General features: G+C 36.4%; 1 protein-coding gene across 1 annotated transcript; it reads left to right on the forward strand.

Moving 5' to 3' along the window:
- The first annotated feature begins 377 nt into the window (after nucleotides 1–377).
- On the forward strand, nucleotides 378–8,019 carry dmac2 (distal membrane arm assembly component 2). Its single transcript, XM_028464902.1, has 6 exons — nucleotides 378–457; nucleotides 3,412–3,599; nucleotides 3,709–3,789; nucleotides 6,622–6,773; nucleotides 6,885–7,047; nucleotides 7,137–8,019. The coding sequence occupies exons 1-6, from the start codon at nucleotides 428–430 to the stop codon at nucleotides 7,339–7,341; spliced, it is 819 nt and encodes a 272-aa protein (XP_028320703.1). The 5' UTR covers nucleotides 378–427; the 3' UTR covers nucleotides 7,342–8,019.
- Nucleotides 8,020–14,736: the final 6,717 nt, after the last annotated feature.

Genomic DNA, 14,736 nt, shown 5'->3' on the forward strand with positions numbered 1-14,736 from the left:
GTAAAGGTTGGAGACCGCTGCCCGAGGGGTACACATACCTCCTTTTGAGAAACACTGGGTTTCGTGATATCAAGGTTGGGGAGAGTGTAATATTGACAATTAAACGTTGTTACAGCTCTTTACTGTGTTAGAAAAACCATCATAACATGCTTTATTCATCAATCTATGTATTTGAAGTAATTAGATGATTCATTTCATTAATTTATTGTTGCTTACATTTTTGGAAAAAAATAAATATCTATATTTATTTATTTATATATTATCTTTTTCTTTTTTTTTTTTTTTTTGCACCGCCCCATTTGTCTAAAGCGCGACAGATCATAAATAGTCTTTTAGCGACATCTAGTGGAAAAGATTAGATCCGCATTTAGATGTGGCGACCGTATAAGCGGAAGCATTAATTTCGTCCCTCACGGCTTCCTGTCCAATGGCTGCAAACATGTCTGCCTGCTTGTTGGTGAGTTACCCTTCAAATTTTAGCCTTTTGCTTTTCAGACTTTTGTCTAGAAATCATTAAGTTGGATCATAACAGTCCGTTACTTGGTCTTCATTTATTTGTTATAAATAAAGAGTACTACAAGGGGTTTCTTTGTCTCTCTGTGACGTCTCTTAACATGACTAATCTAACGTTTACTTTGCACAAATATTTAATTGTTTTAAAAACACCCTCAGTATGAGCTGATAGTTGTATTCATTAAGTTTTAAATTCTCATGACATTCAGTTAGTTTGATTCTTGGCTCGGTGATGACTCCCGCTGACGCATGCGCAACCGGCCGGGGTCATAGGTCACGAGGGATAGAAATGTCAACACGACGCTGTTTGTGCTTTGCACTGAGATTTTCTGAGGACTTTTTGTACGATAAAGGTAGGTCTAATCTATCTGACATTTAATATATAGTAAGTGCAACACTTAGACTGCAGTTACTCACTTTAACTGGCTTTCAACGAACAACTTTCAATGAGTATTTGTGCTTTTATTTGTAATGGACAAGAAAAAAAAAAAAAAAAAGCGCCTGGCATAATCTATGATTAGCTGAATGTGTGAATAAAATTGATAAATATGAATTATATTGTTTAATATTATAAATTATAACTAAACATATATTAGTGGTAGTGGTACTGTAAGATGGTGAAAATACAGAAGAACAGAATAAACTGTATGGTCTATTTCTTGACTTGGTCTAATCTTAATGTGTCCATGACTAATTGATCCATATCACAGACATCTACTGTACATGTAGATAAACTAGCCATTATATGACACCAGGGATGTGGACCAGGCAGGTATTACAGTATGAGTTTTCACTTTGAAAACACAATTTGATAACCAGGTTCATGTGATTATTTTTTTTTATTAAGTTATTATATCATTTAAATTTATAAATTTGAAGGAAGTGCACAAGATGGACAGGTCATTTCATTTGCACATTTTCTTTATGTAGTCTTGCTCCTTTTTTCTGTGTATATAATTTATAATTATTATTTTTGTTTTTTAATACACCACTATTTGCCGTTTATACTATACTTGTACTTTATTAAACCCCTCGATTAATACATTTTTTTTTATTAAGTGAAACAGCACTGATCAGCCGATTCATGTTTACAAAATGTGACTATAACCTGAGTCACTGTTGAGACGTCAGGCAAAACCGGAATTTTCAACTCTTGTGCAGCATTAGATTTAGCAGCATTAGCTTTAGCAGCTAACTTGGTCTTTCTGCCTTGGAGACTGATGACACGTTTGTGCAAAAAATCTTTCAAGGAATCAATGCTCCAACGGCAAAAATAATCTAAATCACAATCAGCCATGGCGAGTTTATCCCTCTTGACCTTTCACGCTTATCTTACAAGCTTACAATCCGACCATGATGTGCCTAACTCTGACTGTATCAGACTGTGTGTGTGTCTGTGTGTGTGTCTAGTGTTCTGGTCATTTATGCAAATATGGAACAAACAGCATTCTGTCTTGGCTCAGTACGGGATGCACCATTTAATGGCCAAATAAGGAACAATTCTGTACTTTAGGGGACGGGTGGCAACCCTAACTTCAGATGAGCAAATCATTCATATGTAATAAGCTCATGTATGACAGCCTACTGATAATTTCCTGCAGTTATGATTTTTTGAGTTTTTAAAGCACAGATGTGAGCTGTAAGATGTAAAAAAGAATGATTAAATGTTGATATTAAACCTAAACATAATATCAAATGATGTAAATTTACACAGGAAAGTAGCTCATTAAATTTGAGAATATTCAAAAATAGAAACTTTTATTGGCAGTTATTTGTTGGAATTAACTGGAAATTGGGAGTAATTTCAAATAACAGCATCATATCCAAATATAAAGTATTAGCATACATGCAAAATAATACAAATAAAAGATATGAAAGGCTGAAATATTGGTATCATATCAGAAGTGAAAAAGTTGTATCGGGACATCCCTACTTAAAGGTATTGTGGACTGGAGGGTGTTATTTTGGCTTCAAATTTTGGGTGGATCATCAAGACTATTGGTCCTCCTAACTGTCAATCATTCTGGTGATAGGTTTACGTAAGGCCATCGTACGTGCTCATCCATAGCTAGTTTTTGCTTGCTACATGTGTGCATTTTCTAGTGTTTACGTGTCTCATGAGCCATTCATTGAAGCGTGCCGTTCTCACCGGGTCCTTAGAGAAAAACAGTCTACAACGAGTATGAGAAGAAGAGAAAGGCCTCAGAAGAGAGAAACAAGACCAGTGTGATTTTTTCACGTGATTGCATGCACTGAAAGCACAGTGCACGCTCTCTTGCACACGTTCAATAGGCCTTTTGGGAGAAGGTAGAGAGTTGCGCATTTGGATTTTTTCAAAAAGTCAAGAGGGCTTTTCTTTTCTAAACTTTGGGAAAATCCTTCCCTGTACCTTTAATATGGCAACCCCAAAAGAGAGCAGCCTTTGGAAGAAGAGTTCTCCCTCACACTAAAATGAAACAAGTTGTGCTTATTTATAGGTTCTTCTATGGGGCCGTTATTGTAACAAAACTATATGTGTGCAAAATACAATCTGTGTCTGTATCTTGATCCGTGTGTGTAGAATTATGATTTATAAAGAAAGTTGTCTGTGTGTAGATTTATAATTTATAAAGAAATTTGTCTGTGTAACTGTGTGTAATCCATTCTGTGTGTCTGTACTGACATCCATATGTGTGTCACAAACCGGGACACTCTATTGGCTGTCTCTGTGCACAGGACTATTGGAACACATTAGACAAATGCGTTCGGTAACTTTTAACCTTGGTACCACGTGACAGACCCTCTAATTGGAGACTAAGTTTTGTTTATTTTTGGTTGTTTTGTTTTTTTGTTGCTATCCTGAAAGCCAATGAAGTGACTTGTGACCATTTCTATCCAATTCCATCTCTTCATCTGCAGGCTCTCCACAGGTGCTGCCAGTATCCTGCTCTCGCCCTTGTTGCTAGGCGACAGTGGAGCTCCAGCCCAGCCCCTCCTCCTCTGCACAGGAGGCTCCTCCTCTTCCTCACTCAGCAGTACTCTGACATAGAGATGCTCATCAGCTGGTCCTCTCGCAGGACACGGAAACAGCTCCACAAGAAGAATGTGTGAGAACATTTTAACACTCAAAGCTACACATTTTACTTTAAGTCCCACTGAAATACCTGATTTAAGTTAAGTTAATCTTTGTCTATTTCTGTCTTATCATTCCTTTAGTTACTATGGCTACACGGAGAGCTTTTATGGACGAGATGTCGCATCAGCATATTTTGTTTTACGTATGAAGGGAACATTTAGGTAAGTTTCCACAAACTTCTAATCAACAGGCTTTAGAAGAGATAAAAGAGAAGAAAGCACAGCAGAAGTGTAATATAGGCACACTGCACTCACATCAAACTGAAGTTTAACTTTATTTAGAACTTTAGTGTTGATCTCAAGGGTAAATATAGATATTCTGTCACATTAAAGGTAGGGATGTAACAATTAATCGTAAGGCAGTTAAAAATCGATTCATAGGTATCACGGTTGATATCGATTTTCTGAAAATTGAATCGCACTATTTTTTTTTTTTTTAAAGGATTTTTTTTTGGCTCTAGTGGCCTTTATATGACAGTCGCTTGACAGGAAGGGGGTCAGGGAGAGCAGGGAATGACACGCAGGAAAGGGTCCCAGGCCGGGAATCGAACCTGGACCCGCTGCAGGTGAGGAGCTATAGCCTCTGTACATGGGGCGGGCGCTCTACCCACTGAGCTAAACACCGCCCGCACTACTTTTTTTTAAACAGCAGATATATTTATCCTTCTCTTGTCCAAATGCTGAGGCGGCGGGCGGAATCTGCTTCTACTTTTTTCTGGCCGCCTTCTACTCTTAAATATGTTCATAAATGATTCCTTACCCCTTTAGCACCGAAAGAATATCTGTACTATTACGTGAATATCTGTAAAAGTCACATTTTTCTATTAGCTCTGTCTGCTAGCACATAGCATCTCTTCTTCACTGCACAGAATATCTGCATGGCAACCGACCACTGGGTTACCAGCGCCCTCTGCTGGTCCAAACAAATATCTGCCGTAAATACAGGGCAATGACTGTTTTTTTTTTTTTTAAAAGTCCAATTGTTAAGGCACAAAATACATTTTCAGTTGCACTTTTAAAAAGAAGAAGAACTATTATGCAGTTTTGCATTGTTTATTATAGAACCAGAATTTAAATTAATAGGCTTCTTCTTCATTTGTATTATTCCTTTATTTATTTCATTCAAGATTTATTTTTAGTTAAATTGCATTGTTTTGAATATTTTATCAAGGGATTCTTTTGACAATAAAAAATAAAAGGAAAATAGTACAGTATTTTCTATTTTTTTTTCCCAAAAAAAATAAAGGGATATTTTTCAATCATCATTTGTCTACAGTCCCATTTTGTAAAATAACTTGTGAGAGAATCGTATCGTGAACCCAGTATCGTGAATCGAATCATATCGGGAGTTGAGTGAATCGTTACATCCCTAATTAAAGGTTTATATGATGTTGGATTATGATCTTTTTTTCTTACATATTTTAGAGGGTGCTTGTGTCAATAGGGAGTAAGTGAAAATATATAATTTTTTTAAATGCATTAATGCAAAAATATTTAATTGTCTGTTTATTTATCTTCAGTTTACTTTTAAAGACACACTAAAAAAGTAAAGGGTATGTCACAAAAATTAATTAAAGCTACATTCACACCTAGACCGCTTATTCCAAATCAAACTTAGGGTTGTGATGCACACATTTGTTTTTAAATTTCATTTACTTCCACACAGAGAAGCAAAAAAATGACCCAAAGCACGTTAACTCAAATCTGTCAGAGGCTGCATGTGACATTTTCATATTGCTTCCAATACTACAGCCAGAAACCAAGAAGATCATATTAAACATTTGTTTTGTTTTATTTATTTTAAAAAATAAAACAAAATACAAGAAGCTGTTAAAGATAAAGGGTGCTACGGGTTATGCTCGAGAACAAAGTAGAGATTTTATCCTGTGTTTCTAGATAGGGAGACTCCAATTATTCAAGTAATTAACCTCAGTCAACAAAGCCTGACTTTTATTTGATTATTTCAATGTTCTTATGGGGCCTATACTACAAAGCTAGATTTCCTCTTATTGTGCTAACTTTTGGGATTTAATGGGTGTGTGCTATACTACGAAGCTGGCTAATGTAATGTAGGCTGAACATCAAACCTCGTCGGGAGTAGTTATTGCTCTGGCTAGGATTTGAGCCAGTACTAAAGTCCCTCCTCCTGACCAATCAGATCTCTTAGAAAACGACCTGTCCAATAAAAGGAGGATCATTGTGACCACGTCGTATTGTGGATCTGATATGACGCTGACAGGAGAGAGGAGTTAGACATCAATACAATCCTTTCATTTACTGATGACATCCTATAAGAAACATATAGATTTACATCTGATGGACTGACCTACATTAGTCAGCTGATAAAGCCTGCGAGTGTCGGACGCTTTCAAACCGATACATTCATTTATTCATTAATTAATGCATTCTGTAGTGACGCTGAGAGTCTCAGTCATGTAAGATATAAAATACAAATATATTCCACCTTATGATGTAGGCTGAGCAGTATGAACACAGCATCAGAGCCACAGACAGGGTGAAAGTGAAACTGATCAGAGTGTCTGTTTATTCTGGAAATTCGTAGTCCATGATATAATTATCTAGCTTTGTAGTATAGGCCCTTGATGGTCAGTTTCTTAAGGTAAGGAAGTCATCCTATGTCAACACTGATCTGAAAGCATGTGTAAAAGTGCTTTTACATCTTACTTCTCTCTCCAACACTTGGCTGATATGAACCGTAGAATAGGTGCCTAAATGCCTCGCCTACAGAGATCGCTCATTCTTACTCGGATCCTTATTCTATAAAATCAACAACCCTCCAGTGTGTTTCTGACACATGACCCTACTCATAAAGAGTAAACATCAGACTCCACCAGTTGGAATTTATCAGATATACAAAAAGCTGGATGGTGGAGAACCCCCATCAGTTTGTTTTTATTTAAATCGATCTATACGTTTCATTGGTCCAGGCTTTGTGTTTGTCCTTTACTTTTTTCCCTGATGTTGTATTCCCAGGTATGTTGGCCAGTCAGAGTGGTACGGCGCGGACCAGAGAAACAAATTAGGACTTTTTGAAGATTGGGAGTTTTTAAATTACAAAGAGAGACAACTAGAAGAAGTGGACCTGAGCGACACTGAAATCAACTACACAGGCCTTTCCAACATTGGTACTCGTCATTCGCCATTTCTGGTTTTTCAACCTGATTTTTTGGTTTTAAAATGACTTTTCCTTAACTTTAACTTCTAACTGGACTTTCTCTCATTTTCCGTTTGCACAGAGGTGCAACGGTCATTGAAAACCCTGAAGGTATCACACTGTCCTGAAGTGGACGACTGGTTCCTGGAGAAGCTTCATATATTTGAAGATACTCTGGAGGAGCTTGACATTTCTCACTGTCCACGCATCACCATTGGTGGCCTGGCTGCACTGAGGAATCTAAAGTAATCTACTCACAATTCAATTTGTTAAATCATGGTAAAACAACCCCTCACCAATTTTATTGTTAATTTTTTCATTTTCATTCCTACAGGGGTCTCAAACGTTTGAACGTGTCGTCGCTGGCTAAGATTTCTAACCCAGGTTTGGTCATCATCCTGCTGGAGGAGATGCTGCCACAGTGTGATATCACAGCTACTGGTTACAAACTGGACCTGGATCCAGTGATGGACAATGAAGAGGAGGAGGAGGAGGAGGAGATGGAGAAAGAGAAGAATCTTTTTCAGAGATGGAGGTAGAGGATGAATTAGGAGGCCAAATTGAACATCTGAACTCTGAACAAACCTTAAGTGTTGTGGTGATGAAAGGATGCAGATACAGGTCGGAGCTCATCAGGCGAGTTGATGCTAGATTTCCCAGGTTGTAGAAAAAATGTTTTATGAAAGATGTCAAGCTTTTCTGAGTCCAAAAAAACTTTTTTTTTTTTTTTTTTAAATTTGTCATTACAGAATTACAAGTATTTAATAAGTAAAAACTGCTTCTGATCATGCAAAGGTTGGATGTTCACTCGCTTATTTAAATTTTGTCCCCTTCTACATGATTTTAGGCATTTCTTACAACACTTATAAACATCAGAAAAGAATGCAATAAGTTTGGAGCATGTGTTACTCTAATGTTATTGGATTATTTTGCTCTCATTAGTGTGTTACTTCTGCTGATGTTCACACAGACTACAGAGGGCTAAGGTGGTTAACGATGCTAAGGTGGCGTCAGTTTATGCCCACTGTGCAAAAATTACATTGTCACTTTTGATTTTTTAGAAAATTCTCCAGTTTCTTTCCTCTGTCCAAAAATGTGTTTCCATGTTGATTGTAGGCCTGACTCATCCTGTGATGCACCTCTTTACCCATCATCTGAGCAAGGATAAGGATTTTTATTATGTAAATATTGCTGTAAATGAATAATAAAGAGCATTTTGTTTTGTTGCACAACTAGTGTATCGTGGTTTTCTTTCCACATGCATGTTGATAAGATTACAGTGGATGTGTTTCTAATCTTTTCTTGAGTCCAAAATGTAACGAGTCTCAATTAGGAGAAATGCTCAGTGGAATGAGGGATGTGGCACAATTAAATGTAAGATAACATTGAGTTCATAGTAGGGCTGGGCGATTTTGACTAAAAAAAATATCCCGATAATTTCTGGTATTTATCACGATAACGATAAAAATCGTGATAAATAAAAACTATAAATAAATAATAAAAATTATTCACAACTTAAAGTGTAAACAGGCTCTTTACAAACAAATAAATGTGAATACATCAACATTATACACATTTAAAAAGGCTACAATAACTGCTGACTCAGAGTTCATAAGCTTTATATATACTCTTTGGATATATTTGTGCATGTGGGTCACTATTTGTGTTAATGTTTGTAATTTATTTATTACGTTTGAAATAAAAAAAAATTTTTTTAAAAAAAGCACATGAAAAGCAAAAATAACTTCATTAGTGTTTTTACTGCTGCTGAATCTTGTTTATCTGATAATGAGTTGCATAAAGTCATCATTGATAAATAATTAAACCAGATCAAGCTGATGATTTAATCATTCAGTATATTTTGGTGTAATAATCTCAATAGTTACATTAGTGTAATGGGACCAGCTTTGTCTGTGAACACGTGAAATATGATAAAACAAATATTGTTTCACAAATTGGGATGGATTAATAGTGACATTAATATTGATACTAACATTTATTTCACACAATGTGTGATAACTTAGTTTTTATCCTTCCATAGTAAAGGGCTAAATCTGACCATAAACAGTAAGACATGTTCTTTTTACTTGGTCTATTATTCCTTATATGGAGTGGTTAGCATTAGCTCTGTGTGTCGGTGGGTTAGCTTAGCATAGTTAGCTTTAGTTGAGTTTCCAGTTTGTAATCGTTGCTACAGGTTCATCTCTGTCCCCGTGTTTGTGGAACTTTGAGTGGATCTGATGGAGGAATTTGAATCACTTCACTTTGTTGGATGGTTGTCTGGTTAAAAGCAGACCCGTGGAACACGTTTTTTGGGGGCATTCTTGGCTAAATTGAGGGACAAATGGCCCGTGGCCCTTGCTAATTTCCAACATGGGAATTTATTGTTTATATTGTGGGATGGCAAATTCTTTCCGGTGAGAATATTTCTGACGATAAATCATAAACAATAAAATATTGCACATTCCTAGTTCATAGGACAGCTGACTACCCTTTCCATTTTCCATCCATCCATTTTCAGACCATTTTGTCCTATTTCAGGGTGGCGGGGGTCTGCTGGTGCCTATCTCCAGCTCAGAAGGTACCAGTCCATCGCAGGGCAACACATAGACTAACAACCACTCACACTTACTCCTACGGGCAATTTAGAGACTCCTATCAACTTAACAGTCATGTTTGTGGATTGTGGGAGGAAGCCCACGCAGCACGGGGAGAACATGCAAACTCCACACAGAAAGTGTCCACTCCAGGGCTTGAACTTCTTGCTGTGAGGTGGACATGCTAACCACTAATCCACTGTGTGCCCCGTTTCCATTTTTTTTTTTAACATAAAAATTAAATATCCTACTGTGGTGAGCACTTGGGGACTGTTCTCTCACCCAAGTGGTCGATGGGGAGGAGGTGTGGTTTTACGCCCTATAATGTGTTGGCGCGCTTTGTATCTTGATTCGTGTGATGCTGCTGAACTGATAAAAAGCTGTTCTAGCCTCCACCGTTCCTTCATCCTGCCACACTACCACGTTTCTAAAACATCTATTACCAAATTATGAACCCATTACTTAAAATTCTCCATAAATTAAAAGAAAACTTTTATTTTAAGATATTGAATGGGATCTACCTGTCTAGTGCTCTGTTGAAGTAATGATTTGATTTTGAAACAAATAATTATATATTTTGTTGTGAAGAAACCGCTGAACATCTCTTCTAAATGCATTTTAAGAAAAGGATATTATCTTTGGTCTTATGAATAATTCACATCATGACTTCCTTAACAACAATATTACGAGCAAAATATTTTTAAAAAAATCAAACCTCATTTCACTGCCTTTCACAATTAATTTTTACAATATTTTAAATCCCTTAAAATGCTGAATAACAAATTAAGCAAAAAACTCAAACATTAAAGAATTGACATTGACAGAAAAACCATAGCACCCTTTAAATATCTTTCCTACTGTACCATTGAATTATCCCCTTTAAAAGCCCTTATGTATACAATATTTGTTTTATTTTATTTATTTTCTTTGTGTGTTTTGTTTGTTGCTTTATTCTGTTCCTCCTGTGTAGATTGAAGTTGTGGTATTGGTTTTAAAATGCTATATATTTAATGTTCTATTGATCATTGTACGTACAGTATGTATATGACATTTGCAAGTGCTTTGTTATTTATATATGTACTGTGCACTTTTACTCGATATTAAAAAAAATTATGATAACAAAATTCTGTTTCCGTTTCCTGTATTTGTTAATAAATCTAACATCTAGCACACTGTAACTAATGGATCCACTAAATGTTTTTTTTAATAAGTAAAATAATCTATATATCTATAAAGCAAGGAATCTCTGTGTGTGATCAAGCTCAGATTGCCATGAGACTTTCACAAAACAGGGCTTCGGTTTTTCTTTACCAAGGATGTGTAGCTACCTTTGTGTTTTGCTTCTTCTCACATAAGTACTATACTGTATATGTATGTTGAAGTCGGCTAAATCATGTGTTTTGTTTCTACTAATGTAGAACTTCTCAGAAAGAAGAGGAGGTTACACCTGAAGCAGAGATAGGAAATCTTACATCTCCAAGTTGTTGTTGTTTAGTCTCATGGTGTCTTGTTTAAACTAGTGACTGGTGATCGTTTCCGTTACTGATTACTCTATCATTTAAAACCTCATATAATTACACCTAAATTCCTGTTTTGGTACCCACGGTGGTGTCTGATCCAGCTATTTATTATACGATCCCAGTATTTTAGTAATTTGAAAGAGAACTGAAACAAAAACATCACAACTTCATTTAGTTAAACGCCCCTTTTTAAAAGGAGGATACTTGCAAAAAATGATAAACAGCATGTAAAGGACTAATTTCTTCACATTACATCAGTGTTTCCCAGTTTAGTGAGTTTATCTCTGCAGGAAAAGTCGGACAACAGCAGTGAAGACGAGGCTACAGGAGACACAGAAAGTACGTGAATGCACCCCTCTGCTTTAATGCATTATTTTTAGTGAAAACCTGTGGCCATACCAGCCTGTCATTACCCGATCCTGTTAGATCTCGGAAGCTAAGCAGGTCTGGGCCTGGTTAGTAGTTGACTGTTAGTAGTGACTGTCCCCCACTGTGGCACCTGGCCACAGTGGGGGACAGTCACCCCAGTGGTATCTGTCATTGTGTCCTTGGGCAAGGCACTTCATCCACATAGCCTGGCATGAACGTAGTGTGTGAGTGAATGTTGGTGGTGGTCAGAGGGGCGCAATGGCGCACTATGGCAGCCTCGCTTCCGTCAGTCTGCCCCAGGGCAGATGTGGCTACAATCATAGTTTACCACCACTAAGTGTGGAGTGAAAGAATAATCCCTTAATTCTGTAAAGCAACTTTAAGTATTGTCTATGAGAAAGCGCTATATAAAACTGATGATTTGTTAATTTTATGTGACCTTACACATGTTTTAAAGACAATCCTATATTAATTCCTACATAATATTTGTCCAACCAATCTGTATTACTCCAAATTCTTAGATACAGACAATAAATGTAATTTTTTAAATAATGAACCAGAACTTTTACACATTTACTTTATTACTGTACATTCATTCAATCAATTTTTGAGCGCAAATTGAAAATTTCTTACAGCACAGAATTACTAATATTCAATGTAATTGTAAATGTATTATTATGTACTTTGAACATAAGAAAAACAAAGCTGATTTCATTGTAAACGTGTTAATTTTATATGGTAAATTCAACAAATGTTCTACCCTGTTTGTAAGCTTTATGTGTGAATTTAAAGAATATATCAAGATTTAGTCCCTTATTCATACAAAAAAAAGCATCAAAACTGTGACAATACATTACATTTTTGATACACATTTTTGAAGTGGAATAATAACTGATTTACCCTTTTTATTTTTTATTTCAATTGTGTATGTATGTATATGTGTTTATTGCTTGCTTGTCCCCTTTATGTATCTTTTTATAGACTCAAATATCTGACACAAACATTATATTTTATTTTTTATGTGACCTGCAACACAAGTCCGACCACATAGCATACAGTGATATTTATTGTAATATTCACTTTATTTGAAAGCCTTCATCTGTCGGACAGCATAAAAAATGCTGTTTCGCTGCAATCAAATAACTTGATAATAGGATTTCTGTTGGATGTGTCTGTAGTTTCTAATCAGAAAGTTTACCTACATTTTAAACATGGTATACATTATGACTACCTGCTTCGTGTTGGTAAAGCATGTTTACACTGACAAACACTAATAATAGCTTATTCTACTCAATGACCAAAAACATCAGGGACATATATTTTAAACTAAGTAGGATCATTAAGATGCCTCCCTTATGGATTTATATGGATAAACATTTGCCTGCGTGTTATTCCAGCAGTGAGGACATCGTTATATGCAGAGTTGTAAATATTTAAGCTCATGTTTGTTCATTTCTGCCTCCTTTAGTGGACTTCCTACGCAACCTCTTCTCCAGATTTCTGGGTTTTCACCTGCTACAATGGCTGTTAGTAAATAGTAAAATGCTAACCAATTAGCGTCTTTGTTTTTTGTAACCTGCCTGTGGATGCTGCTATAATTTTACATATTTACATCAATTGCTGTCTAAGTAGATGTTCAACAAATAAATGAAGAGAAATACAGCGATTACCTATGATTATATTAAAAAGTGTTTAAAGTATGGATAAATGTTTTCATTGTTTAAATCAGTGACTTGTTGGGATAGAAGGTAACACACTGTGCATGCTTATGGTGGGAGCTTCTCCTGCTTCATGGTCAGTTGTAATTTTACTGTGTGTGACAAAAACAAGCTAACAGGTTCTGTTTGGAGTGGTTTGGCTGCCAACATTCTTTCACCAAATCAAATGAAATATATTTTAGAGCACAGTATACACATGTGTGGTCGGCTGTATTGGACGCAACTTTTTTTTTAAAGCAGAGGCTTTTTTTTCACTGAGTGTTGTTCTTAGATCACGGCAAGCTTTTGCATCATTTTTTAAACTCTACCGGTATTTCATCAAAAGATGTTCACTACTAATGCCAGTGTGACTCCAAAAACTCTGTCAAAGGGACAATTCACGGTCTTTCATGAATTGAAAGTTGTGGACAGATGTTGATATTTTGGCCTTCCACGGAGACACCCAAAACCTGAGTTACGTCATTATCATGGGGAACACGATAAACAATCAGAACAAAAATGACGTCAAGCGAATCATTATGAAAAGGTTATTTCACACATTTTGTTCAGGGGACAGGTACATCAGAGTTCAGGTTATCTAGCAAACACATGAAGACAAACACCTGCAAACTGTTTAGCTTGCAAGGAACAGGAACATTTATTTTTCAACGTTTTGTTAGATGCCTTGACACAAACACTGTGCGAGTGTTTGTCTTCGTATGGAAATCTTGCTGACCTGGCAAGAGCCAGATTAATGTGTAGCCCTCCCTCTAACTCAAGTTCTCCTCATCGATCTCGGTCTGTGTCTGGTAAATCCTTTCGGAAGCAGGGAGGGACATGAACACAATACTTGAAGCTGATTGGGTGAAGCGCCTGTCCACCATGATTTGATTTAGCCAATCACACGGTAAGAAATGATAATGGCGTCATCGGTACGAAAAAAAAGCACAAACGTCTTTAACGTCCAAAAATCCACAAAGCTCCTCTTGCTGTTGCTCTTTCAAAAAGGAAATGCTGGATTCTTTTAAAACTGAGTTTATAGCTGCTTTGACACGTTCATCCTCCTGTGTCGACATCTTTCTCTTTTGATTCAGAGCCCAGCTAGTTCCGCTCCCCGCAACTCCGCACGCGCCAGTTTTGCTTCAGCGCTAAACCACAACACTGCCTCGTGATTGGTTCGAATCGGTTCGGGTTTGAAAGGCAAAGGTGGGAACAGCACAAGATGGATTCTGGTGTTTGTGAACACCAGGAAAATCCATCTTGCTGGCAAAGTTCAAATATTGCACCCTTAAGATGAACTGTTAAGAAACACGTCCATCATCTTCAACAACTTTCATTTAACATCACTGGTTCAGAACAAGATTAGCTTCGACTTCGGCCGTCTCAGTCATTCACCTTCTTAAAACAACAGCACCCTCTTAAATTTCACGTTTTCACTTTAAGTTTCAACATGCAACACTTTATTTCTCCTACTTTTGTTTGATTTTCATTGCGTTTCACAGAAAATGATCTTGTTTTTATTTTACTAGTCACTAACAATTTTAAATAATTGTAAAACATGTAACGTGTGTGACAATTTAACTATTATGTCATATTTTAATGAAAATCCACTTAAAAATAAAATTGTAATAATCTTATCACAACCCATATACAAATTTGTGACACTTGAAAGCGTTTGGCACAATATTTCAGTGAAAATAAACATTTAAAGATGGTTCATTTAAAGGAGCATAGGGCAGAATTTAGAAATC

The sequence above is a fragment of the Gouania willdenowi genome, chromosome 13 (genome assembly GCF_900634775.1).
Source record: "Gouania willdenowi chromosome 13, fGouWil2.1, whole genome shotgun sequence".
NCBI lineage: Eukaryota > Metazoa > Chordata > Actinopteri > Blenniiformes > Gobiesocidae > Gouania > Gouania willdenowi.

Coding starts and splice junctions, on each gene's coding strand:
- dmac2 (XM_028464902.1), top strand. CDS start 428: ATGGCTGCAAACATGTCTGCCTGCTTGTTG. Junction 3,600..3,708: donor CAGCTCCACAAGAAGAATGT/GTGAGAACATTT, acceptor TCATTCCTTTAG/TTACTATGGCTACACGGAGA. Junction 3,790..6,621: donor CGTATGAAGGGAACATTTAG/GTAAGTTTCCAC, acceptor TTGTATTCCCAG/GTATGTTGGCCAGTCAGAGT.